Below are 26,885 nucleotides of genomic sequence, written 5' to 3' on the forward strand. Positions count from 1 at the left end.
CTGCGCCTGCGCATGGCCGCGGCGCGCGGGGCGGAGGCTTTATAACCACTTCGTAGGCTCTGCTCAGCTCCTGTCTCCGGGAGGGCGGCCGAGGCTTCGGCGGCGGCGGCGGCGGCGGCGGCGGCGGCGGCCTGGGCGCCGGCTGAGGGGCGCTGAGGGGGGAGCTGTGGCGGCGCTGGGCGCCCCAAGCCCCTCAGCCTCCGCGGGTCATGGGCTCCGAGAAGGACTCTGAGTCGCCGCGGTCAACATCCCTACACGCGGCCGCGCCCGACCCTAAGTGCCGCAGCGGCGGCCGGCGCCGGCGCCTCACCTTCCACAGCGTCTTCTCCGCCTCGGCCCGCGGCCGCCGCGCCCGGGCTAAGCCGCAGGTCGAGCCGCCGCCCCCGGCCGAGCCACCCCCGGCTGCCCCGGCCACCCCGGCCTCGGCCCAGGCCCCGCCGCCCGAGGCGCTGCCCGCCGAGCCGGCCTCGGAGGCCGACGCGGAGGCCGCGGCGGCCGCGGGGCCCGGGCTCGACGATGAGGAGGCGGCGGCGGCGGAGGGCGGCGGCTCGGGCGCGGAGGAGGTGGAGTGTCCGCTGTGCCTGGTGCGGCTGCCGCCCGAGCGGGCCCCGCGCCTCCTCAGCTGCCCGCACCGCTCGTGCCGGGACTGTCTCCGCCACTACCTGCGCCTGGAGATCAGCGAGAGCCGGGTGCCCATCAGCTGTCCCGAGTGCAGCGAGCGGCTCAACCCGCACGACATCCGCCTGCTGCTCGCCGACCCGCCGCTCATGCACAAGTACGAGGAGTTCATGCTGCGCCGGTACCTGGCCTCGGACCCCGACTGTCGCTGGTGCCCGGCCCCGGACTGCGGGTAAGCGTGGGGGCGTGGCCGCCGGGGCTCGGGGCTGCGGCGAGGGAGGAGGGCAGGGTGACCGGCGGCGGGGAGAGGCTTACCCGTGACTAGTGGTCTGAAGACGCCGGACACCCCGCCCAGTCCTTGGGGTTGGCAGAGGGTGCTTTCAACCGGTGCTGAGCGGAAGGGAGCTGTCCATTCAAGCCCTCAGACCCAGCGAGGGTGTCTCTGTGCAGGGGCGGGACAGGATCTCTTTCCGAGAGAGCAAAGGAGGAGAGGAGAATGCCGTTCGGAAGCGCTTTGGAGGGGTGTGTCCATTTGGCCAGAGAAACACTTGGCAACCTTGCAGAAGGCTTGTTCTTCTTGACAGCCACCGCAGAAAGTTGAGTTGAAAAGGACGGCGAAGGCCACCGAGGATGAGGATAGCTTACTGGCAGAGCTCTGGGAGAGCCTTGGGTATTGTGTCTTGTGCCAAGCTGTTGCGGGGCACGCTGTGGTCCTTACCCTGCTGTCTGGAGCCGGTGGAGTGGACAGACTGTCCAGCGAACCCACTGAGACGCTGAGACAGAGAATGCCCAAAGGTTGATAAGACAGAAGAAAAATGTGTTCACCGGTCCCTTTGGAAAGGATCATGACATCTGGGCGACAGTCTTTGTAATGCACTATGTCGGGCTTTATTTCAAAGGTCAGCAAGCGAAAATACATAGTACTTTGTAGAGCCCCAATACCACATTTCCTTATCTGAAGCACTCAGTGGAAACGCATTCCCTCCCTCAGGGGGAGGGGTCTTGGTATTGTTATACATCCTATGAATGGTTGCATGCAGCCAGAATGGGCTTGTTTAAGTGGTTGCGAGTAAGACTGCCATGGCCTGCTCTGCAACCTTGGACAGACAATTTTATTCTTGTATGTCATTCTTTATTCTTGTTTTATTCTTATTAAGAGCAGAGAATGCTAGGGACTCTTTTCAGTGTCATGCTAAAGGTATGCTACTAAAAGCTATATAGTCTTTTGCTTCAAAGGAGTTAAGGACTCTTAATTGTAGCCTGTGTAACAAGGCTGTTTTGAGATGCTACTAGTTGTCTCCTTTCAAAAGAATCCCTTGTAGGTATTGAATGGAGGAGGTGGAATCTGGTTGGAATATTTTATGTACCTATGTGGAAGTGGAAGCTTCTTGAGATTGGTGTGGGAAGAGGGTGTAGACAAGAGAACGGGATGTAGAGTGATCCCAGTACATTGTATTCCTATGTAGACATGTCAAAATGACCACCCCCCACCTTGAGCCAATTAATGCTAATAAATAAGGGGGAAGTAGAAACACTAAAAAAAGACTCTAAAGAAACACTTTCCTGTATTAAACTCATTTAGCAATTGGTGTGTTATAGTCTGTGGTCAAAGATACCCAGTTCATAGTAGATGACTTTCACTTTTGTTTAATAAGTATCAGGAAGAACTTGGTAGGCTCTTTCTAGACTGCTTTCCAGGTATGCTTGTGTTTGATGCTCTTACTTGGTCTTACAAGATTTATTTATGTAATACTCAAGTTTTTCAGATATTGTTGACCTATTTTCTGACCCAGAGGATAATTAACTTAAATATTGCATGATTAATTTTGAAATAGCATATTAATTACTTTCCTTGAGGCTTTCTTCTTCTAGGTAAACTATGCCCCCCTTCCCCATTTTGTTTTTTGTTTGTTGAAACTGGGCTTTAAACTCAAGTCCTGATGCTTGAACTGTGCTCTGAACCTTTTTAAATTTAGGTTTGTTTATTTAAGATAGGTTCTCCTCATTCTTCCCGTGTCCTCCCAAGTAACTGAGATTACAGGTGTGAACCACTGTAATGAGCATTCTGGGCTTATTTGCTGAAATGGGGGTCTCCCTATCCTTTTCCCCAGGCTGGGCTCAGACTTTCAGTTCTCTTGAGCTCTGCCTCCAAAATAACTGGCATTAAACTGTGAGCTGCTGTCCCCATCTCTCCTTTTTTTTTTTTTTTTTAAATTTGTGAAGTCAGGCTGTGTCTCCATTCACAATTAATTTGAAAACTTGGTGATAACTCTAAACTATTACTGATTTGGGAAAGAATCAGGCCATTTTTGGGGCCAGGAGTTTGGCCTAGTGGTAGAGTGCTTGCCTAGCATGCACAAAGACCTGGGTTCGATTCCTTGGTACCACATACATAGAAAAAAGCTAGAAATGGTGCTGAGGCTCAAGTGATAGAGCTCTAGCCTTGAGAAAGTCCAAGGACAGTGCTCAGGCCCTGAGCTCAAGCCCAGGATTGGCCAGAAAAAAAAAATTAGGCCATTTTCTTAATTTAGGCAAGTATTAGCTTGGGATAATTCAGATTCTGCTTTTTAATTAGTCAAAGTAACTATGACATCATATATATATATATATATATATATGGACACATCCATATATGCATGTATATTTGTGTGTGTTGTGAACACACACAGAAAAGAAGAAAGAAACAAATTGGTGTCTGAGTATATGTATGCCACGCATAGTGTAATTTTCATAACATTGTGGGATTGTTAGAGCTTGGGGAGAGAGGGTGGGCTGGAACTGGGGCTTGAATCAGAGGCTTTGTGCTCTTGCTCAACCTTTTTGCTTGCAACTGATGCTCTACCACATGAGCCACACCTCCAGTATGGCATTTTTGCTAGTTAATTGGAAATAGAGTCTCATGAACTTTTTTGTCCTGGCTGGTTTTGAACCTTGATCTTTAGGATTACAACTGAGTAGGATTACAAGAATGAGCCACTGATGCCTGAAGATTTTATATAGTTTTACAGATGAGGAAACAGGAGTTCAAAAAAATTAAATGAATTTGTACAGGATCATATAACTCCAATAGATAATTCTAATACAGTAGATAATTCTACTGGATTAGGATTTAAACAGTAGTCTTAACTCCAATATCAGTGTTCTTTTAACTCTGCCTGTGTTCTGGAAAGCATCAACTTGTCACCTTAGCTTTCATTAAGATGACCTGTTTCATGAAATATTGTCTATGGACAATATTCAGAGCCAGAGCCAGAGCCAGGGATGCTAGAATCTAGTCTGTGTCTTTCTTTGGTACTACTGTAGGTTGAACTAAGGGCCTTGTGCTTACTTGATTGTTAGTTGCTCTGCCACTTGAGCCATGTGTCCAGCTCTTCGAGTATCTTTTCTGATTACTGGTCAGTAGTCTCTCTCTCTCCCCCATCTCTCCCCCTCCCTCTTCCCTCCTCCTACTCCAACCCTCTCTCTTCCACTCCTCCCTCCCCTCTCTCCCACTCCTCCCTCCCCTTCCCTTCTTTTCTCCTTTCCTTTATTTTTGAGATCAGCTTTAGACTCTGTGTGTGTGTGTGTGTGTGTGTGTGTGTGTGTGTGTGTGATTGAGCTTGAACTCAGAGCCTGGACACTGTGCCTGAGCTTTTTTTGCTCAAGGCTAGTACTCTACCACTTTGAGCTATAGCTCTACTTCCACTTTTTTGATGATTGGTTGGAGATACCAGGACAGGCTTTGAACCATGATCTCAGCCTCCTGAGTAGCTAGGATTACAGGCATGAGCCACCAGCACAGGGTAAGCCTCAGCATCTTGAGTGCTGCTATTTATCCCAGCTACTACTTGTTTTTCTTTTTCTTATTTTTTTAGGCTTACTTTTTTCCTGACTTCACAGGCTTAGTTAATGTTTGAAACTGTTTTAGATATTCACTTGAAGTAGTTACATACAACAGGGAGTTAGTTTAAAATTCTATAACTTCTTTTTTGTGACAATTGTCTGAATTCCCTAAGTGTATTCCCATGAGAAATGTACCTTACTGCATTCTTATTGCATGCTATGGTCAAATTCTGCTTCTTGTTAATTTATTTGGCTGATTTGTTTAAAATCAAACTGTTCATTCTGGACCTGGTGAAAATCATGGATAAACATGGGAAAAGGAGTCCTGAGTCCTAGTTATCTCTTACCACACCTGACCATGTTTATTGCCCACAGATCCAGTTCTTGCTAGCCAAAATTTATCAAATCCTCCCATGTGTATTCTGGGGTGGGGTGAGTAGAGAGGGTGGAGGTTGAAAGAGGTATTTCTTTAGGGTGAGGGGCATATAAGTGTTCTTACAGAGTTCTGATGATTAGTTTTACTGTGACTAAAAGTATTAAGAACAGCATAGATTAAGGTCCTAATTTTTTTTTTTTTACAAAATATTTGTAGATCAAGATGTTGAGGGCCAGGAGTTTGGCTTAATGGTAAGAGTGCTTACCTAGCATGCATGAAGACCAGGGTTCGATTCCTCGGTACTCCACCCTCTCTACTCACCCCATGATTTTCACCAGGTCCAGAATGAACAGTCCCCGTGACTGGCAAAAAAAAAAAAAAGTCTCAAGATGTTGAATCAATATGATTCCTAAATAAAGGAATTACTGTCAGTGAGAAAATGTACATTATTGACATACTAAATACTATATTAACAAAATCTTTTTTGTGTGTGTGTATGATGGTCCTAGAGCTTGAACTTAGGTCCTGAGCTGTCTCTTGAGCTTTTGTGCTCAAGGCCATTTTAAGCTTTTTGATGATTAATTGGAGATGAGTCTCATTTCCTGCCTGGACTGGCTTCAAACTGTGATCCTCATATCTCAGCTTCCTAAGATTATAAGTGTCACCAGTATCTAGCTACATATCATCTTTTTATTGAGAAACAGTGCTGTGGTTTAAACTCAGGGCCTTATATTTGCTAGACAAAGCACTCTACCACTTGAACCACACGTCCAGCCCTTTTTTTTTTGCTTTGGTTACTTTAAAAATAGTGTCTCATGCTTTCTGTCTGTCTGGACTGGCCTTGAATTTCAGTCCTCCTTGCATAGCTGAGATTAATATACATGCACCATTGCACTCAACCAACAATTATACTTTGAGGCAGGCATTCATGCCTTTAATGTTTACTACTCAAGAGGCTGAGACCTGGATGATATAGGTTTGATGCCAACCCTGGCAGAAATATCTGAGAAACTCCATCTCCAGTTAACCAACAAAGTATCAGACTAGAGGCATGGTAGAGGCCCCATCTGTGAGCAAGAAAGGAATCAAAAGTGCAAGGGCATGAATTCAAGCTTCAGTTTTGGCACCAATATACATATATATATATATACATATGTATGTATGTGTATATGTATATATATGCATGTGTGTATATATTTGTATGTATCTATATATGCATATATATTTTTAAATGAAATAAAAATCAGTTCCAAATACAAACAACTAAAATCTTTAGAGTTCTTTGTAGTATAGTCTTCAAAATATAACCCTCTTCAAATATAATTGCATTTTAGTATCCTGCAGGTAGATGATAGAAAATGTATTTCTGAAGGAGAGACCAGTTCAAGAAAGTTTAAATGTAGGGCCTCATGTTTTGTAGGCACTAAATGGTACAGCCAGTCTATTGCCTTTTAATTCTCTGCCTAAGCATGTCCTTCCAGAAACCCCTTAAATATACTTGTTTTCTTCTCAAGTGCCATATTACCAATCTTTAAGCCCTTTCAAAATGTCTAAGTGACTGAGGGTAAGCAAAGGAGGCAAAATTTCCTGGCTATAATACCAGGGAATTTTTTGTACATGTGAACAGGAGATCCAGCTGTCTACCTAAATTATGTGCAAGTCTGTCACTGCAGCCTCTCATTGCTCTGTTTGTTCCCTTCCAGGTCCCACCTCCCACCTCGCCCAAGGAAGTAGTTCACCTTTTGGCTTTCTCAGAGTATTTTTTTAAGTTTTTTTCTTTTCTTTATTGTAATTAATAGAAGGGTTACATTATATAGAAGGTGAGAAACAAACATTGTTTCCCAGAGTATTATACTGGTCAACTTTGTATGTGGGAAGTTTCTGTTCATTCCAGCACTTTTAGGAAAGAACAAGCTTTTTGAGTGAGACATCTTTCATAGTCATTAAAGGAGGGGTTTTCATTTCTAAAGTATTCCTTGACCTCTTAATTTCCAGGAACAGGAGGTTCCTTTCTTTCTGTTCTGTGCCTTTCCCTGAATCTTCCCATATCCTCGTCTAGCCTATTCACACATCTTTCTCATATTTTTGCTAAAGTATCAACTCTAATGTGGAATATCTATCAGTCTCCTGTTAGAACTGACCTATAAGATGACTTCTCAATGTATCTTTGAAATTTTATTTGGTTTATCCTTTCGTTTAAGCTCCTTTATAATTTCCAACCTTTTAATTTTTTTCTGTTTTTCATCTATTATCTATATTTTCTCAAGTATGTTATAGGCATTACTTGAAAGAAAAATGTTTGTGAGTTGGGAGCATGGCCTGGTGGTATAGTATTTCAAGCCTAGGACTAGCCAAAAGAAAAGTGTTCACGATGAACATGCATGTGAGACATTTGGTTAAAAAGTAAAAAGAATTTCTGTGCTTCTTAGTGTTTTAAAATATGTTGATATACATTATATATCTTGCTAATTCTAACATAAAGTACAAATCTCTAGTTTGGTTTAGTTTTATAAATTTAAATCAGAAGGAATATGTTTTTACTTTTTCCTGTGGCATCATAAAGACTTAACTGTTTGCTGTGTTCTCTGTCATTTTTTAAACTCCTTCCTTCAGTGTCCTTATTCATGTCCTTGGATACTTTTATTTGCTCAAGGCTAGTGCTCTGCCACTTGAGCCACAGTGCCACTTCCAGCTTTTTCTATGTATGTGGTACAGAGGAATTTAACTTGGGTCTTCGTGCATTTTAGGCAAGCACTCTTACCACTAGGCTTTGCTCTCAGCCCTAGTGAATCTTATTCTCAGGGTAAATTAAAAATTTTCCACTGTGTAGTAGAATAATCTAACTAGTTCTAGAGTGCATGTCTTTTTTTTTTTTCTAGTCCTAGGACTTGGACTCAGGGTCTGAGCACTGTTCTTGGGTTTTTCTCAAAGCTAGCTCTCCACCAGTTGAGCTACAGCACAACGTCCAGCTTTTTCTGCATATGTGGTACCAAGGAATTGAACCCAGAGTTTCATGCATGCTAGATAAGCACTCTACCACTAGGCTATGCTCTCAGCCCTAGTGAATCTTATTCTCAGGTAAATTAAAATTTTTCTACTGTGTAGTAGGATAATCTAACTAGTTCTACAACTATATAAAAATTAGGTTCCAGGCTGGGAGTTTGGCCTAGTGGTTAAAGTGCTTGCCTAGCATGCATGAAGACCCGGGTTTGATTCCTCGGTACCACATACATAGAAAAAAGCCGGAAGTGGTACTGAGGCTCAAGTGGTAGAGCTCTAGCCTTGAGAAAGTCCAAGGACAGTGCTCAGGCCCTGAGCTCAAGCCCAGGACTGGCAAAAATAAATAAATAAATAAATAAAAATAAAAAAAAATTAAGTTCCAGAAGAATGAAGTGAACAGGTGAATTTTGGTGAGGAGATTAAGGAGTTTGGGCAGCATAGTTCTTAGAGGACATGAATAGGATATTCAAATGGCCATTTAACAGACACTTTGTGTGTGGGGGGTGGGGTAGGGTGTGTGTGTCTTGGTCATGGGGCTTGGACTCTGAGCCTGGGCACTGTCCCTGAGCTCAAGGCTACCGCCCTACCTGCGGAGCCACAGCGCCACTTCTGGTTTTCTAGTGGTTAATTGGAGATAAGAATCTCACTGTCTATAGTACCTGGGCTGGCTTTGAACGGTGATTCTCAGATCTAAGCCTCCTGAGTAGCTAGGATTACAGATGTAAGCCACTGCACCAGCTTTAACAGACACTTTTAACAGTCATGCAAAGCTGAGCTCTGAGTGACCAGTGTGTATTACGAAAAAGACTTAGGCCTAATTCTCCTATCAAGGAGTTTGACCTCATAGAAGAAACAGAAGATTGGCAGATAAACTGTAAATGTCATATTAAGAAAGACTTCATAGATAGGGGAAATGGGGAGAAAGCAAAGGAAAGGGTGACTGTCAAAAAAATTATAAAAATTACCTGCCTTATGAAATGGTGACCCTTCTGTACAATGCTTTAATAACAATAAAATTACATTTTTTTGTCAGTCCTGGGCTTGAGCTCAGGACCTGAATACTGTCCTTGAACTTTTTCAAGGCTAGAGCTCTATCACTTGAGCCTCAGCACCACTTCCGGCTTTTTTCTATGTATGTGGTACCAAGGAAACAAAAAACAAAACAACAACAACAAAAAACAGGAATGCTAAGTCTCCTGCCCTGAGTAATTCTGTCATAGTAATAGGCTGCAGCCTATTACTTTGGTTCCTTGGAACCAAATTGTACTCCCCAGACTGGCTTTGAGTTGTTTTCTGTGCTGTTCCATGTCCTTTTCCTGTGTACTTCATTGTGAGCCTTGAAAAATTGAAAAAACCAAGTCTTGTCTTCTCACATCAAGGTAAACAGATGCCAATTCTGTCAAAATGAAAAACAATAAAGATAATACAAAGTTTAAAGTCCATTGCAACTGGTGTTTTTATACCTTGATCATCACAGACAAGAAGCACACAAGCTGAAGCAGTCCCTGTTCCCAGATTAAGGGCAATAAAAGAACTGAAATAAATGAGACATACTGATTTTAACTCTTACATTTTTTTTACATTAAAAACATATAATTTTGAAGCTGGAGGGCTTTTGGTTTAGTAGAAAGAAAGAAATAGGAGTATTTGAGGCCTCCTGACTGGCACTTTTTAATTTGTATATTCAGAGCCTTGGTTTTATTATTATTTTCACAACAGGGAGTGACACTTATTGAACATGTTTTTAGGGTCCTCTATTATCCTTCCTATTTAATAATACAAACAAAACAGCAACCAAGTCATGTTCTTCTTTAGAAACTATTTCTCAGATAGGTGGGGCAAATTTGCTCAGAACTCCTACAGGATATGAATCATTTGCATTCACACATTGACCTATTCTCACTTAGTTCTTTCTGAGAAGAATTTTAATGAAGCTGGTTATGTGAACATAAGAGATACACTGTCAGTTATATTTCAGTGTTATTCCCCAGTTTGCAGAATCAGTGACAAAACTGATAAGTTGCTATCATTAATATCTAATATATCTTCAAATAAATTGTAGAATAAACCAAAGAAAACTGTATTAGCCATTTGCCTCATTTGTTTGATGTTTTTGGATATGGGGGAAGAGCATGAAATAAAGGAAAACATAGTACAGATGGCAACAGCTAAGTCTGCAATCACTAGTTTAAAATTGTGGGTGATGGGCTTGAGTTCAGGGCCGGAACACTATCCTTGAACTTTCTCAAGGCTAGAGCTCTACCACTTGAGCCTCAGCCCACTTCCAGCTTTTTTTTTTTTCTATGTATGTGGTACTGAGGAATCAAACCTGGGTCTTCGTGCATGCTAGGCAAGCATTCTACCACTAGACCAAACTCCCAGCCCCTGAACTTTTACAATTTTAAATGTTTAAGTTACTCTTCAAATTTTGATTTAATTAATTTATTTTATATACTAGGGATCAAACCTTATACATGGTAAGCAAATATTCTACTGCTGAGCTGGACTGCTAGCCCCTTGATTTTATATTAAGCAAGTATCAATGTGTTAGAGCAGTCTTATCATTTAATTGACATATCTACAACTAATCAGACAGGCTAGTAGATATATTGGGTTTTTTTGTGAAAGACTTAGTTGTTGACCAAAGAACAGGAATTAGCCAGGTGGTGACTCATGCCTGTAATCCTAGCTACTCTGGAGGCTGAGATCTGAGGAAACTGAGATCACGGGACAAAGCCAGCCTTGGCACAAAAGGACCTGAGACTCTTATCTCCAATTAACCACTAGAAAACAGGAAATAGGGCTTGGGTCAAAGGTAGGGCAGTAGCCTTGAACAGAAGAGCTTAGGGACAGTGCCCAGGCCAAGTTCAAGCCCCATGACCCACACACACAAAAAAAAAGAACAGAAATTACACAAAATGATTGATGCCAGTGCTAATCAATTCGGAATTGCCTTTCTTTAAGGCAATCATTCGAAGGTTGGGAGTGTGGCCTAGTGATAGAGTGCTTGCCTAGCAGGCTCGAAGCCCTGGGTTTGAGTCCTTTGTACCACATACACAGAAAAAGCCAGAAGTGTGCTATGGCTGAAGTGGTAGGGTGCTAGCCTTGGGAAAGCTCAAGGACAGTGGCCAGGCCCTAAGTTTAAGCCCCAGAATGTCCCAAAAAAAAAGAAAAAAGAAAGAAAGAAAAGGAAAAGGAAAAGAAAAAAATAGACTATATTATTAGAAAGACCATACTATGTTAATTAGTAAAACAGCTGTACAATATTACTAAGTTTTGGAAGCTGTCAAGAAATAAGACAGTAAATCTATGATGGGCTCTATAGACATAATGTTTTATTACATAGATTAATATGTATCTATGACATACAAAGACTCAATTATGTTCTAAAATCTATGTGCCAGTGATTGTATATAGAGATTCCCTTCTTGAATACTTGTTTGTTTAAACTTGACATTTGAAATACGATGTAAAAATCAATGTTAATTTAAAAAAAGTTTAATGCCGATGTCTCAAGCCTGTGATCCTAGCTACCCCGGAGGCTGACATCTGAGAATTGTAGCCAGCTCAGGCAGGAAATTCTTAGAGACTTGAGTTATCTCTAATTAACCACCAAATTGGTAGAGTGCTATCCTTGAGCAAAAAAGCTCTGTTATAGTGCCCAAGCCCTGAGTTCAAGCCCCATAACTGACCCCAACCAAAAAATTAAAATGAAAAAAAAAAAAACAAAAAATCTTAAAAAGGCCAGAGAATGTGGTTCAGTGGTAGAGTGCTTGCCTAGCATGCATGAAGCCCTGGGTTCAATTCCTCAGTTCCACATACACAGAAAAATCTGGAAGTGGCTCTGTGGCTCAAGTGGTAGAATGCTAGCCTTGAGCAAAAAAAGAGTTCAAGGACAGTGCTCAAGCCTTGAGTTCAAGCCCCAGGACTGATGGGAAAAAGCAGTGAATTGAGCATTCAACAGAAGAAGCAGACCATTATTAGATTATCCAGGAGAAGTACATTTAGGGCTATTGTCTTTCAAGCTGTGGTCAGACTATAGCCCTACTGTGGAACTTAAAATGAAAAAGTATACTTGCTTTGGGTTTTGCTGTAGTCCTTTATTTTACAACTGTTTGATCCTTTCACGTAAACAAATTTTGATCTCTCTAAATACTATAAACCATTAAAAGTAAGTTTTTGGAAGTAGAGCTAAAAAAAACTAAAGGACATACCTAGGCCTTGAGTTCAAACCCTAGTACCAATATGTGCGCGCGCATGCACACACACACACACACAAGTAGATTGTGGACCCACACTTGTAATTCTAGCTATTCAGAAAGCTGAGATCTGAGAATTATGGTCTGAAGCCAGTTCAGGCAGGAAAAGTCCATGAGACTCTAATTTGCCAGCAAAAAGCCAGAAGCACAGGTGTGGTTAGAATGGTAGAGGGAGAAAGTCAAGCATGAGCTAAAGGCCCAGTACTGGTACAGGAAAGAATGAAGGGAGGGAGGCTGACTCATTCCTAAAGCAGCTTAAGCTATATTGGATCTATGCTAGGAACTCAAGCTGAATATTGTATTTCCTTCTTACATTTTCTAATTTTTGTTTTGAATATCAAAGAATACTTTCACACAGAATATATTATAGTTGGTCAGGTTTGTACATGCATGTGTGTGTATATGTGCACTTTTGCATACTTACCAGATGTGATAATGCAGTTTTAGCCCTGATGAATGATGTCTGTCTTGATTAGATCATCCTTACCTTACTGGTATCTCTTCCTGTTTCCTTATTCAGTTATGCTGTTATTGCCTATGGCTGTGCCAGTTGCCCAAAGCTAACTTGTGAGAGGGAAGGCTGCCAGACTGAGTTCTGCTACCACTGCAAGCAGATATGGCATCCAAATCAGACCTGCGATATGGCTCGTCAGCAGAGGGCACAGACTTTACGAGTTCGGACCAAGCATACTTCAGGTCTCAGTTATGGGCAAGAATCTGGACCAGGTATAAACTGATAACATCTAATTGTCTCCTTATTTGGTATTTTATTGTGAATCCACAGCAGGAAGAGATTATCTTACTGCATAATTCATGTATCCCAGAGTTTAAAGAGTGATTCTTCTACCTCACTTGTAAGAGTAGTTGGACTTTTAGATGGACTATAAGCACAAACCACAGTTCCTAATTAGTTTATACTTATAATGCAGCCATATAAATAAAATACAAGTCTGAATTTTCACATTTATATCTTTTTACTACGTGTCTTGGAGAGCAAGTAGGCAATTCACACCAGTATTTTTCAATACTTTGATCATGCGCAAAAGCTTTAAGTGCATCACTGCTTTTGGAGGCTGGATACAGATTTAAGTAAAGGAAATAATACTGGTGTGAATTAATGATTAACCTTAAAAGGAGGGATGTCAACATTCCGTTTCTACCTTGATGGTTCAAGGCAAACCTATTTTATGAAATGTCAGTGGATTTATTGCCTTTTATAAATGTACTGTATTTCACTTAATGTCATATAAGAGAGGAAAGATTTTGTGATTAAGTTTTTCCTGGCACAGCATAATCTCCTAAATTGTCATTTTAATAGCTTAGTACGTGGCTTGCTGTGAGAATTACAGGGTGCATGATACATAATATACCCAGTTTTTAGATTTTTGAATTTTAAAATATCATGGGACGTACTACATAGTAAATGCTTATTGAATCTGAAAGATAAGTCTCCTAACAGTTATTAAAACTTAAAGCCTCTGGGGGCTGGGAGTTTGGCCTAATGGTAGAGTGCTTGCCTAGCATGCACGAAGACCTGGGTTCAATTCCTCAGTACCACATACATAGAAAAAAAAAGCCAGAAGTGGTGCTGTGGCTCAAGTGGTAGAACCCTAGCCTTGAGAAAATCCAGGGACAGTGCTCAGGCCCTGAGCCCAAGCCCAGGACTGGCAAAAAAAACCAAACCAAAACAAACAAACAAACAAAAAACTTAAAGCCTCTGGGTAATGGTGGCTCATGCCTGTAATCCTAGCTATTCAGGAGGCTGAGATCTGAGAATCTGGATTCAATGCCAGGAATGGGCAGGAAAGTCCATGAGACTCTTATAACTCAACTACCAAAAAGCTGAAAGTGGAACTGTGGCTCAAATAGTACAGTGCCAGCCTTGAGCAAAGCCCATGTGTACACGTACACGTACACGCACGCATGCACGCATGCACGCACGCCAAACCATATTCAGAAGGCTGAGATCTAAGAATCAAGGTCCAAAGATTGCTTGGGTAGCCAGGTGCAGTGACTCATACCTGTAATCCTAGCTACTCAATTGGCTGAGATCTGAGGATCTCAGTTCAAAGCCAGCCTGGGCATTAAAGTCCTGAGACTCTTTTCTCCAATTAACCACTGAAAAACCAGAAGTGGTACTGAGGCTCAAGGGGTAGGGCAATAGCCTTGAGCTGAAGAGCTTAGAGACAGCGCCCAGGCCCAGAGTTCCAGCCCTATGACCGATAAAAAAAAAAAGAAAGAAAGAACGGAAAGAAAAAAATTGCTTGGGTAGACAAAGTTTCAAGACTTTTATCTCCATTCAGCCCTGAAAAGCCAGAAATAGAGATATGGCTTTAAGAGGGAGAGCATTAACCATGAACAAAAATACTGAATGAAATACAAGGCCTGGAGTTGAAGCCCTAGTACCAGCAAAAAGAAAAGGTTGAGCCTGGAGCTGAAGAGCACAGGTACAACACCCAGGCCCAGATTTCAAACCCCATGACCCGCCAAAAAAAAAAAAAAAAAAATATATATATATATATATATATATATATATATATATATCATTCCCTCTGGAGAATCTGCTTGCTCCGATGCTAGTCATTGGAACAGGCAGCTCAATATGAAATAGGATTCATTTTATGAAAATTACTGAGGTCTCGGTATAGCAAACCTTCCAAGAAAGTGTATGGTGCAATTTGGAATACTCAGTCAAGAACTCTTGACTATCCTTTCATTTCTTATGTATACCTTAGAAACAATGAAGTCAAATTAGGTTTAACAAGGGGTATTTTTCTTCCCATCTCTCCTTCCCTTCTTAGTAGATGACATCAAGCCATGCCCACGATGCAGTGCTTACATTATTAAGATGAATGATGGAAGCTGTAATCACATGACTTGTGCAGTGTGTGGCTGTGAATTCTGCTGGCTTTGTATGAAAGAGATCTCAGACTTGCATTACCTCAGGTAAGAAGGGAAATATGATCATTGCTTTTATCATCTTGTTCTCTTACTCATTTAGAGAAAAGGATGTCAGAGACATAGCTGACCCTTTATTGTAGAATAAGGAAGCTGGAAAAAATATAAGTTCCTCTGAAATACTCCTTTGATCATGTTTTCCTCTGCAAAGGAACCTCCAGGGACTGACCTCATTACCTGCTAGGTCATGTCTTACTCCTTGCCTAACTCTTAAAAGTTTTTCACAGTCTGTCTCTAATCCACTCTTCTGTCATTTCAGGTAATCTGGAGTTTGCTATTCCTGTGTTAATTTTTGCTATCTTGCCTCCATATTTGTGTCATTTCATTTTCTGGAAATGGTTTCTTACTAGCTCATTCTCCTGTTCTCTTTTGGTGTCAACTTGTTCAGTTTTTACTAGTTTTGTTTTCCTTCCTCCCTCCCTCCCTCCCTTTCCTCTTTCCCTTCCTATCTCCATCTCCCTTTGTCTCTTGTCTGTCTGTTTCTCCCTCTGCCCTCCCTCCTTCCTTTCTTTCCTCTCTACCATATTATCTCCAGGATCTCATTATGTACCCTAGGCTTAGACTTGAAATTCTCCTGTCTCAGCCAGGTGTTGGGATACATTCATGCTTCACATGCCCTGCTTCTGTAGCTGTTATCCATTGCTTAAGAGCAACTTAAAATGCCATTTCATCCATTATGCCTTCCTCTTTTCTGCCTCATTTGTTATTGACATTACTTTATCTCACCTTATAAATGTCACCACTACTTTGTATTTTGTGTATATGTCTAATTTTTTTACACTGTGACCTTTTTATATTTTTTTGCATGTAATGAATTTACAAAGAATTGAGTGAATTATCGGGCTCTAGTGGCTCATATCTGTAATCCTAGCTACTCAGGAGGCTGAGAGTTAGAAGATTATAATTTGAAGCTAGCCTAGATGAGTCTCCATCTCCAAAATAAACTAGCAAAAAGCCAGACTGGAGGTATGGCCCAGGTAGTCGAGTACAAACCTAGCAAGTGAGAGACCCTAAGTTCACATCCTAGTGCTGTCAAAAAAAAAAGAATTGAATATCAAAATATTGCCCTCAAAGAGCTAATATTTATAAAATGAATTTCACTGTGTAGATAAAAACTCACTTTCAATTCAGTGAACATTTAGGTACTTATATGTAGCAATCACTTATTGGATCCCCAGACGTAAATAAGACTGATTCCTATTTTTGTTTTTTTTATTGTTGTTTTTTTTTTGCCAGTCCTGGGCTTGAGCTAAGGGCCTGAGCACTGTCCTTGGACTTTCTCAAGGCTAGAGCTCTGCCACTTGAGCCTCAGCACCATTTCCGGCTTTTTCTATGTATGTGGTACTGAGGAATCGAACCCAGGTCTTCGTGCATGCTAGGCAAGAACGCTAACACTAGGCCAAACTCCCAGCCCTGATTCCTATTTTTAAGATTACACTCTACAAGTAGAGAGAGAATGTATTTTAAAGAGAATGAGAGAAAAGATCAGGCATAAACAAGGATGAGGGTCAAAGTAGCCAAATGCAGAGCCCCAAACTGACATAAAAGATGTGATGATGGCCAAGAGCATGGCCTGGTCGGAGAGTGCTTGCCTAGCATGCACAAAGACCTGGGTTTGATTTCACAGTACCACATCCATAGAAAAAGCCCAAAGTAGTGCTGTGGCTCAAGTGGTAGAATGCTAGCCTTGAGAAAGCCCAAGGACAGAGCCCAGGCCCTGAGTTCAAGCCCCAAGACTAACAGAGGGGGGGAGGGAGGGAAGAGGGGGAAGAAAAAGGATGTTCTCAGTGGGTGGGGTAAGACCTATGCCAAGCCATAGGAAAGATGCATTTGGTGAGGTGGCCAAGTATACAGGCTATATAGGATCCCAAGTAGTGCCCATCTAGGAAATTGGACCAGGGTTGGCAGAGCAGGAGGAAACAAAATTTTGGAATTTCAATTCAGGAGACTTACCTTTAGTACACAGGAAATAAAAAGTCAAGAGTTCAGAGCTCCAATAATCTAGCTTTCCTTTGCTGTCCCACGTGTGACCTTTTTGTTTCCTGCAGTCCCCTATAACTTAATCACTTCTGTTGAAAAGAATGTTGGGGCCCTTATCAAGCTTTCTGGTAATAATGGCTGCATATATAATATTTACATTAACTTGAATGTGTTTCTTCTTTAGCCCCTCTGGCTGTACATTCTGGGGCAAGAAACCATGGAGCCGTAAGAAGAAGATTCTTTGGCAGCTGGGCACATTGATTGGTGCTCCTGTAGGGATTTCTCTCATTGCTGGCATTGCTATTCCTGCCATGGTCATTGGCATTCCTGTTTATGTTGGAAGGAAGGTAAGACATGCTATGTTCTGTGCCTGTTCCAGCTTTAGATTTGTTAGTAAAGGTTGGAGAGGAATGGGAAGGAACTTAATGTTTTAAAGCTGCCTAAAAATCAGCTGGCTCTTAGATAAAAATAACTTCAGTTTCTTAAATAGATTTTTATAAACCCTCATGAGATCTGAAAGTTCTTATTAACATCCTGGGCTTAACTTAAAGGTGAAATGCTTAATTATTTCATTCCCCTGAGTTATTTTGTCTCCTTTTAGATTTTCTGCTTTAGTTTGTTTTCCAGGTCAGAGTTAGGTTAAAGTTTGAGAAAGATACCTCTTTGGAGTATCTTAAGATAGACAAACTTAGAAATGAATATTCATATGTCCTTTTTCCCTGGTAAAATACTGATGTCCTAACCTCCTGACCTGAATCTTATTTTTATTCTTAGATTCACAGCAGGTACGAGGGAAGAAAAACCTCCAAACATAAGAGGAACTTGGCCATCACAGGAGGAGTGACTTTGTCTGTCATTGCATCCCCAGTGATTGCTGCTGTTAGTGTTGGTAAGCTAGTCAGGCCCATGGCTCTGCTACTAGCCCTCTGACCATAGCACTTTAGCCAGCTTACCAGATGTTTTATGCCAGCCCACCTTGTTAGTTAATTCTAGTAGGCACTGTTACTATGATGGTTTTCTTCAGTGTTTTAGTTACACTAATTATTACTGTGTGACATAACAAGCATGTGCCAGATACGATTCTGAGTGTTTTTCATGTATTAATTCACTTGGTCCTAAAAATCCTCACTAAAGTAGTAATTTTCCAGAGAGAAGTAAGGAGAAAGGGGGGTGGGGAAGGGGGGGGAGAAGAATGAGTGGGGGGAAAGAAAGAAGAGGAAGCAACAGCAGCAGAAGAAGAAGCAGGAAGAAGCAGAAGAAGCAGAAGCAGAAAAGGGAGGAGGAGGAGGAGGAGGAGGAGGAAGCAGTGTAATTAAAAGTAGCTACTGTAGTGAAAATAATAGTGAACTTAGAATCAGTTTAACTATAACAATAACTTTGGTCAAGTTATTTAGTTTTAGATTTATATCACTTTCCTGAACATTTTGAGTTTTAGATCCTGTGCATTTTTTTGTGTGTGTGTGGGGGGGGGGGTATTGTCTGTACCTATCCTGGAGGCTTAAACTAGGACCTGAGCACTGTCCCTGGGCTTTTTTACTCAAGGCTAGTGCTCTAACACTTGAGCCATAGCTCCACTTCCAGTTCTTTGGTGGTTAATTAAATGTAAGTTTCAGGGACTTTACTTTCTATGCTGGCTTCTCATAACAGCCCGTAGATCTCAGCCTCCTGAGTAACTAGGATTACAAGGTGTGAGCCACCAGCACCCTGTGTTTTTAACAGCTAAGCCATTCAGAATCACATCTAGCAATGTGACTTTGGAATTAACACTCTAGAAGACTCCTAAATGCAGTAGTCCATATGTCTTTTTTTGTGTTGATAACATGGATCTAACCTAGAGCTTCACACTTGCTCAGCTTGCTTGCTTACATCTGGTACTCTAACACTTTAGCCATGCCTCCACTTTAGCTGTTTTTGGGGTTTATTGGAGTTGGTGTCTTTCTTTTCTGCCCCCAAGGCCAGCTTTGAACTAAGATCCTGTAGGACTCAGCCTCCTGAATGACTAGGATTACAATTATGAGCCACTGGAGCCTGGCCCCAATACTCAATCTAATGTATGGTTCTTGAGTTAGTATTCAGTGCTGAATGGGAAGGGGAAATGAACGCAATGTATATTCATTGTGCTGAGTACATGTTTATATAAAACACATTCTCATGGACTGCAGGAGGATTCCACAGTCAGACAGCCTGTAAGTTAGAGCCAAGATTCTAATCCAGAGTTTACAGGTTGCAAGTCTGATCACTAGGCAGCCTGGATAGGAGAGCCCACTATCTTTCTTTGACCCCTTATGGTTTGTCTGTGCCTAGTCTAAAAAGCAGAATTCAGGGCAATGACAACCTGATAGTGTACTGACAGGTTTCCATCACTTCCCCCAGGCATTGGTGTCCCCATTATGCTGGCATATGTCTATGGAGTTGTACCCATTTCTCTCTGTCGTGGAGGAGGCTGCGGAGTTAGCACAGCCAATGGAAAGGGAGTGAAAATCGAATTTGATGAAGATGATGGTCCAATCACAGGTAAAGAATTTTCATTTGAATTAATGGCATTATCGGTAAAAAATCAGTGGGGGTCAAGATAGTGGAAGAGTGCTTGCCTAGCATGCACTGGTACCACATACACAGAAAAAAGCTGGAAGTGGTGCTGTGGCTCAAGTGGTAGGATGCTAACCTTGAGCAGAAAGTGTCCAAGGAGAGTACTCAGGCCCTGAGTTCAAGCCCCAGGACTAGCAAAAAAAAAAAAATCAGTAAAATTAAGCATATTCTACTAAAAGATTGTCATTGTAATAATGACCTTTGTGTAGGGGATGAAGTATTTTTAGCTTTTCATTTCTTTGTTCCAGAATTATTAGGTTAATTCCTCTGGTACTTGCCTCTGTGGGGGCAGGTTCAAACTAGTGAGATTCCAAGTAACTACAAGTGTGTGATGGTAGAAGATTTAAAAGAAAGTCTATATCTACACAGTAGTTTATAATTTTCAGAAGACCTTACAGTTACTATCTTACTTGGTTTTTACAACAGCTCTCTGAAGGAGGGCAGGGGCTATTATTATCCCCATTTAAATAGTAACTTGTGTAAGTTTTATTTTAGTGTCTGTTAAGAGCTTCTTCAAGGCGGTGCAAGTGGCTCACGCCTGTAATCCTAGCTACACAGTAGTTGAGATCTGAGGATTGCAGTTCAAAGCCAGCCCAGACATGAAAGTCCATAAGATTCTTATCTCCAATTAGCCACCAGGAAACTGGAAGTGGCATTGTGGCTCAAGCTCTAGCCTTGAGCTGAATTGTTCAGGGACAGAACTGGGACTTCTGCTTAAACATTGTTTCTACTTCATCGTTTTAACTAACCTGGAACACAGACATCTCCGAAGAATTTTCATGCTTCCTAATAGAATCCACATATGGCCATATATGACCTAAACATATTTTGAGCTCTTCAGCTTAAATGGGGTATTGTAGGACATGCCTATCATTCCAGTACTTATGATTCTGAGGCAAAAGGAGTGTGAGTTTGAGGCCAGTATGAGCTACCGAGTGAGATCATGTTTCAACAAAGAGGAGGTGGAGAAAGGGAAGGTGAACAGAACACATGCATATGGTTGAAATATTTGATGCTTGTGTGAAAATGGAGCTGTGAAACCTGTTGAGATTGGATTTTATTTTGTGAAAGGAGAAGGGGGAGCCAGTGGCTCACTCCTATAGTCCTAGCTACTATAAGGAGGGTGAGATCTGAGGATCCTGGTTCAAAGCCAGCCCAGGCACAAAAGACCCTGTGAGACTTTTTATATCCAGTTGACCACTCAAAAACCGGAAGTGGATCTGTGGTTCAAAGTGGTAGAGCATTAGAGCTCAGAGACAGTGTCTAGGACAAGTTCAAGCCCCACAATCAACAAAAAACGCAGCGGAGGGGAAAATGAGAGAGTGGAGAGAGGATGATCAAAATACATTATATGCATATATGAACATGTCAAAATGAAACTCCCTTCTACACTAATTGGTACTAAAGGATACTAAAAGGAAGAAGAAAGAAATCTTCAGTTTGACTAAAAGCAGCTTAGTATAGTGGGAGAATAATGGAATCAGAGCTGTAGTTTAGTGAGACCCAACAATGACCTTGGACTAGTTTAGTTTTAAATTCTAATTTCTTCATCTAAAATTGGAGCTATTAATGTCTAGTTTCCAGATAATTAAAACACCTAACGTGTAGTGGCTGCACTTAGTAGCGGTTCATTAAGGGAATACCTTAGTACTTTTCTCTATGAAAATCTCTGGTCTGAGAAGTTATTGCAGGAAAATGCCTATCAGATGGCTTTGGTGACTTAAATTGAGGTGTTTGGTCTCACCCCCAGTGGCAGATGCCTGGCGAGCCCTCAAGAATCCCAGCATAGGGGAAAGCAGCATCGAGGGCCTGACAAGTGTGCTGAGCACCAGTGGAAGCCCTACAGATGGACTTAGTGTTATGCAAGGCCCTTACAGTGAAACAGCCAGCTTTGCAGCGCTCTCAGGGGGCACATTGAGTGGCGGCATTCTCTCCAGTGGCAAGGGGAAATACAGCAGGTAAGCAAGTAGATAATTACACGTTGAGTCATTTGCCTGTACTGGTGTGCCCCATGTATCATCTTACTTTCATTTACTCATCTGTGGTACTTACTCCTAGCCAAGTCCAGAGTTCTTTTCACTGTGCCACTATTTCCCTATGGAGAATAACCTGGTCTTAAGAGCCTTCCCTGCTACATTGGGTGCCTGCTCCAGAAAGAGTAGGAAGCAGGTCCTGGTGTTTTTTGTTAGGCATGTCATTGGCTTTAGCTAACCAACATTATGCTGTATTTTATTGACTTAATAGGGGTGTGATCCTTTTAACCTTCCTATTCCTACTGGATAAATTAGGCAAACCAATTCTATTAATTTGTGTGGGGAACATGTAAAGTGGTGTATAAAAAAATGTGACTTGATTGATCATTTCACTAGTTAAACAAAATATACTATAGATTCAGAGAAGCCTGGCAGATGTTAGATGAAAAGCAATTAGTTGACTTCAGTGGAGGAGCACAGGTAAGCAAAAGCAGGTTAGACAGGTAGAGGAGATGCTTGCTGTCTGACATCTGAAGGGCCTTGTGCCTTCAGTAGGACCAAGATTGGTTGTTTGTGACTCATGCCAAGAGGATGACTAAAACAACTAAGCAGAAATGAGATACTGATTTTTTGGTGCCATATAGAGGATATAGGGGGAAGCTATATGAAAGCCCATAGAAGAAATGGACTACTTGGTAGATTGTGAGCTGATTATTGCAGGAAGTGTTTGAAGTGAGGCCAGATGGCCATGTGGCTATTAAAAGGATTCAAAGTAACAAATGGCAAGTGGACTGGATTCTGCCCCTGGGTGTCCGCTGGTCACCTGAAAGCCTCATTTTTTTTTTTTTTACTCCTGGCTCATGCTTGCTTAGTTTGCTTGCTTGACTAGCATTCTATCATGTGAGCCATCCTTCCAACTTGACATTTTGCTGGTTATTTTGAATGTGGAGTATCAAGAACTTTTCTGCCCAGGCCAGCCTGGGCAGAACCGCTACTCTCTGGGTCTCATTCTCTAGAGTAGCCAGATTTCAGGCATAACCCACTGGCAATAGGCTTCCCGGGAACCTTTGAAAATAGATTCAAGGGCCTATTCCCAGCATTAATAATTCATAATCTCCTGGAGTGGGACTAGAGTTGGTATGTTTAGAAAAAGTTCCCTGGGTGGTTCTAGCATAACTGTGTGAATCATCATCTGGCAGTCCCCTAAATAGGGGAGCTAGAGCTAGGACTTGGATTCTCACTGGGCACAGTTACCCTCGCACTGCCCTCATTTTCCTGGGCCTTGCTGCATTATTGAAGGGTATCTGAGGAGAGCAGCAGAGCATAGGCACAGGTAGCAGAATGGAGGTTGCTGTCGACCTGGCTGCATCTCCTAGCTGGTCTCTCTTGTCAGGGGATCCCGCCCCCACATACTGGAGTATTCACTGTAGTGTTCTCCTAAAGCCAATTCCCTTTAAATGAGCCAACAGACATAATTGGAGAGTGGCTTGCTGAAACTGCAGCTTAGCCAGTCCAGCTGTTCCCGTTCCCTGAAAGTCTGCCTTTCATAGGAAGTGAATGAGTCAGATGGGTTTGACTGTGAAACCCATTATGAGGAAATACTGAAGTGTACAACAAAATGGTGTCAGAGCCAAGGAAGGAAATAGTTATAGATTCCCAGCTCTGACACACATTGGGAAAGTACTGCTGTGACAAGAAGGAAGGAGGTTGGCCCCTACGTATCCTGCAGTCTTACAGCTTAGAGGTAGTTTGATTGCTTGAGTTCGTCTTAGTACATGTAAGACAGGAAGGATAAATATGAATAAGACTTGGAGCTCAAGTCTTAAGAGGAGTGAGAGAACAGTGTATAAATCAATAAAATAAAAGAGTACTAAGCAGAAAGAAATCAGTTTGCTGAAAGAATGAGGTGATAAAACATTTCCTTTGTTGTTAGGACGGAGGTTATTAGTTTTTCAGGCAAAGGAAAAGAAACTTCCGGAGAGAGGAACAGCATGTGCAGAGCCATGGAGGTATAAAATATAAATCCAGAGTGGTTATAATTTCAGGCCCACAGTGAAAGAACTGGAAGAGAGTTTCCTGGAACATCAGGAAGATCATAATGCCTGTTGGCAGGAGGAAGCCAACAGAGAATTGTTAGAGTGATTGGCTCTTTATCTACATTGGTGCTGGTCTGGACGTTGTTTGAGTTGTACTTAGAGGTCTCTGGAGAAGGAGCCCAATAGTGATTATCTAGGCAGCAGATATGAAGGGCCTGATGTTAAGTAATTGTAGTGGGAATGGAAAGGAGGGGACGATTTCAGTAGCTACTTAAGAGAGTAAATATGTGAGTATGTATTTGAGTTGTTTGGCAATTGGAGATTTGTTCAGTCAGATCATCATAGTTCACAAGAGAAGAATGGAAAAGATGTATGCCAGGAGGCAGACCCATCTCAGTGTAACCTGGCCTCATTAACTTGAACGTCCCCTCTTTACACAGGTTAGAAGTCCAAGCCGATGTCCAAAAGGAAATTTTCCCCAAAGACACAGCCAGTCTTGGTGCAATTAGTGACAACGCAAGCACTCGTGCTATGGCCGGTTCCATAATCAGTTCCTACAACCCACAGGACAGGTATGTGAACAGTCAGATGCCCAGAAAAGGTTATATTGTTTGGTTGGGTACCAGCTCTTCACAAGTTCAATGCCTCTTCTTAGGGCTCTTTACCCTCATCCAGGGAGATATATCTTATCTCCTGTGAATTCTTTGAGAAAGTTCTTGGTACCAGAATATTTGGCATCTCTTGATTCTTCTTGTTATCACTTGTGTTTAGAGATTCCTTCCTTCTCCTTCTGTCTCTTCTTCCTTTTTTTCCCCACACTGGCCCTTCTCTTCTCTTCTCTAGCTATTGGCATAGCTAGAGAGTTTAAAGAGCTAGATTAGTGGTGTGGAAGTCTTGAGTTTAGGGGTTTTCCTTGCCTTTTGTTTGATGAGGTTCTGATGGCTTGTTTCTCTTTCACTTTGAGTAGTGTATCTGGCATGGTGTAATTATGGTACTTCTTACTGCAAGAATTCTGGTTTCTGGTTGTGGCACAATAGTGAAAAGCTGTAAGCTTTCAGTTTCATATTCTGAGTAAACAGTGTAAGGCTCTGGTGCTTAGTTCAATTCTGGAAGCTCTTTTTAGCTATTTAAAGAGATGTGCATGCATGCATTTGGGTGTGTGTGTGTGCGTGTGTGTGTGTGTGTGTGTGCGTGTGTGTGTGTGTGTGTGTGTGTGTCAGAAGTGAGCTCTACTACCTTTCTTTTTTAAATTCCTAATCCTGAACCCACAAACTACTTTTACCAACAGGTATAGCATGACCTATGCATGACTCAGCACAGTGGATTTTGTCTCCACAGAGAATGCAATAACATGGAAATCCAAGTGGACATTGAAGCCAAACCAAGCCATTATCAGCTGGTGAGTGGAAGCAGCACAGAGGACTCACTCCATGTCCAGGCACAGATGGCTGAGAATGAAGAAGAAGGTTGTGGTGGCAGTGAGGAGGACCCCACCTGCAAACACCAGAGTTGTGAACAGAAGGATTGCCTGGCCAGCAAAGCTTGGGACATTAGCCTGGCCCAGCCCGAGAGCATCCGCAGTGACCTGGAGAGCTCTGACGCCCAGTCAGACGACGTGCCAGACATCACCTCTGACGAGTGCGGCTCCCCCCGCTCCCACACCGCAGCCTGCCCCGCAACCCCCAGAGCCCGAGGTGCACCAAGCCCAAGTGCCCACACGAACCTTGCTGTCCCAGCTGAGGCACAGACTGTCTTGAAGCCAGAAGGTGCAGAAGCCAGAGTATGAAGGGGAACGAATGCTCCGGTTTTGAGAAGCACACTTGTTGTAACTGCATCTTTTGGAATCTTTTTTTGGGGGGGTGGGAGATTTATGTACTTTGTTTCAAAGATTGTCTGGTCAGGTTTTCCCCAGGAAAATTCTGAGAAATTTGCAATTTCTTACCAGATAAAACATGAAAATGTTACCCTTAAGTCTCCCTCCCCTTCCCCCCATTTTTAGTTTTAATTTATTGGTTAAACTGATGTTGGCAATCCGTGAGGTGTGTCAAAGAGTGTACATATGTATGTGTGTATATTGTATGTATGCTAACATATTATTGAAGGACACATTTTAATAAAGATTTCTGTTGCAATTTACCTCATCTCATTTTCCTTGGCTTGGACAGAGCCAAGTGTTTGACATAGAACATTCCCATTTTTTATGTTCCCATTTTTTATAGTCTCTAGACCTGAGTGAGCTTCTTTAACCCTAGGGAAGAAGAGTTGTATCCAGATCTGACCACAGTAGTCTCCTAACATGACGGAGCAAAGCCAGACTTGTACTGTGGAGTTAGGTGGAATGAATTACCAGCTAAGTCAGCTGGTTTGGAGAGCCATGTGCTTATACACTTTGCCCTCTAGAGGCAGCTGTGCCATTTTCCTGTTAAAAGCTTTACTTACCTTTTTCTCCATTAGACTCACTGTTAGTCCCAGGCTTCCGAGGAAGAAAGAGGCAGGGAGACATCCCAGTAGCTCTTAAGAGGCCGCAGTAAACATTGGAGAGTGACAAGTTGCGATGCTGGGAATTGAGTCATTGCTATACAGGTGCCAAATTTTTACTAAGAGCTGCTCTGCTTATGCATGATCACCAGGATGATAGTATAGATGGCTCCTGAATTTTCAGGCACATATCCCCTGTTCCAAAAACTCAGTTTTAGCAGTTTTACTTAAGAAGGACCAAGAAATATACAAGTAAGAAGGAAAGAGGAGACAAAGAATGGCAGGAAAATTAAAATTATATGAGAGCCATATGATATTCTAATATTCTAGATCCCACAGTAACTTGCTTTGTGCTGGTGAGTCACTTATTTTCTCATGCCCCCAATTTGCTCAATTCTGACCATATTTAAGGAACCTCCAGGGCCAAGTCTCCATCACTTTAGGGCCCAGAAGAAGAATCAAAAGCATCTTTTTCTGAGGACTAGCTGGCTTTGTGTTTCCCGTTCACAGATGTACCTGTTGCTCATCTTCCTGACCTGTGTTTTACTACAAGAAGCATGAAGAGTCAGGACATCAGCTAACATGGAAGAGTCTTACCTCTTGGGCACTGCACCTGCATCTCTTGGGCACCAGTGGATTTTGGGTCTCTGGAAGAAAATGCCCTGGAGAGTTATCACTGTGTGACACTAAAACCTTTTGGCAGATAGTCTGGGGACCTCTGAAATGCAAATTATATCCATTCCAGATTTGCAGTTGTCTTGAAGCTTTCCTGAAGAGAACAGTTAATTTAGATCAA

The 26,885-nt window shown here is 42.2% G+C and overlaps 1 protein-coding gene across 5 annotated transcripts; it reads left to right on the top strand.

The window, feature by feature from the left end:
- Positions 1 to 138: 138 nt before the first annotated feature.
- Positions 139 to 26,885, top strand: Rnf19b (ring finger protein 19B). Of its 5 annotated transcripts, XM_090335313.1 has the most exons (10): positions 142 to 850; positions 12,596 to 12,801; positions 14,877 to 15,021; positions 17,198 to 17,360; positions 17,788 to 17,902; positions 19,387 to 19,527; positions 21,353 to 21,560; positions 24,052 to 24,183; positions 24,950 to 25,377; positions 26,600 to 26,885. In XM_090335313.1, exons 1-10 carry the CDS (start codon positions 210 to 212, stop codon positions 26,668 to 26,670), a joined length of 2,250 nt encoding a protein of 749 aa, XP_090191439.1. In that variant the 5' UTR covers positions 142 to 209; the 3' UTR covers positions 26,671 to 26,885. The 5 variants fall into 5 exon arrangements, with proteins under 5 accessions (XP_090191438.1, XP_090191437.1, XP_090191439.1 ...); XM_090335312.1 differs by lacking the exon at positions 26,600 to 26,885 and having other exon boundaries at positions 139 to 850; positions 24,900 to 24,987; XM_090335309.1 differs by lacking the exon at positions 26,600 to 26,885 and having other exon boundaries at positions 143 to 850; positions 24,950 to 25,747.

This window comes from Megascapheus bottae, chromosome 6, assembly GCF_031878675.1.
Source record: "Megascapheus bottae isolate mThoBot1 chromosome 6, mThoBot2.hap1, whole genome shotgun sequence".
NCBI classification, from domain to species: Eukaryota; Metazoa; Chordata; class Mammalia; order Rodentia; family Geomyidae; genus Megascapheus; species Megascapheus bottae.

What these genes read in the sequence shown, in the direction of transcription:
- Rnf19b (XM_090335313.1), top strand. Translation starts at nt 210, where the DNA reads ATGGGCTCCGAGAAGGACTCTGAGTCGCCGCGGTCAACATCCCTACAC. An exon ending in AGATGATGGTCCAATCACAG is followed by an intron (nt 19,528 to 21,352) that starts GTAAAGAATTTT and finishes TCTCACCCCCAG; the next exon opens with TGGCAGATGCCTGGCGAGCC. An exon ending in TCCTACAACCCACAGGACAG is followed by an intron (nt 24,184 to 24,949) that starts GTATGTGAACAG and finishes TTGTCTCCACAG; the next exon opens with AGAATGCAATAACATGGAAA.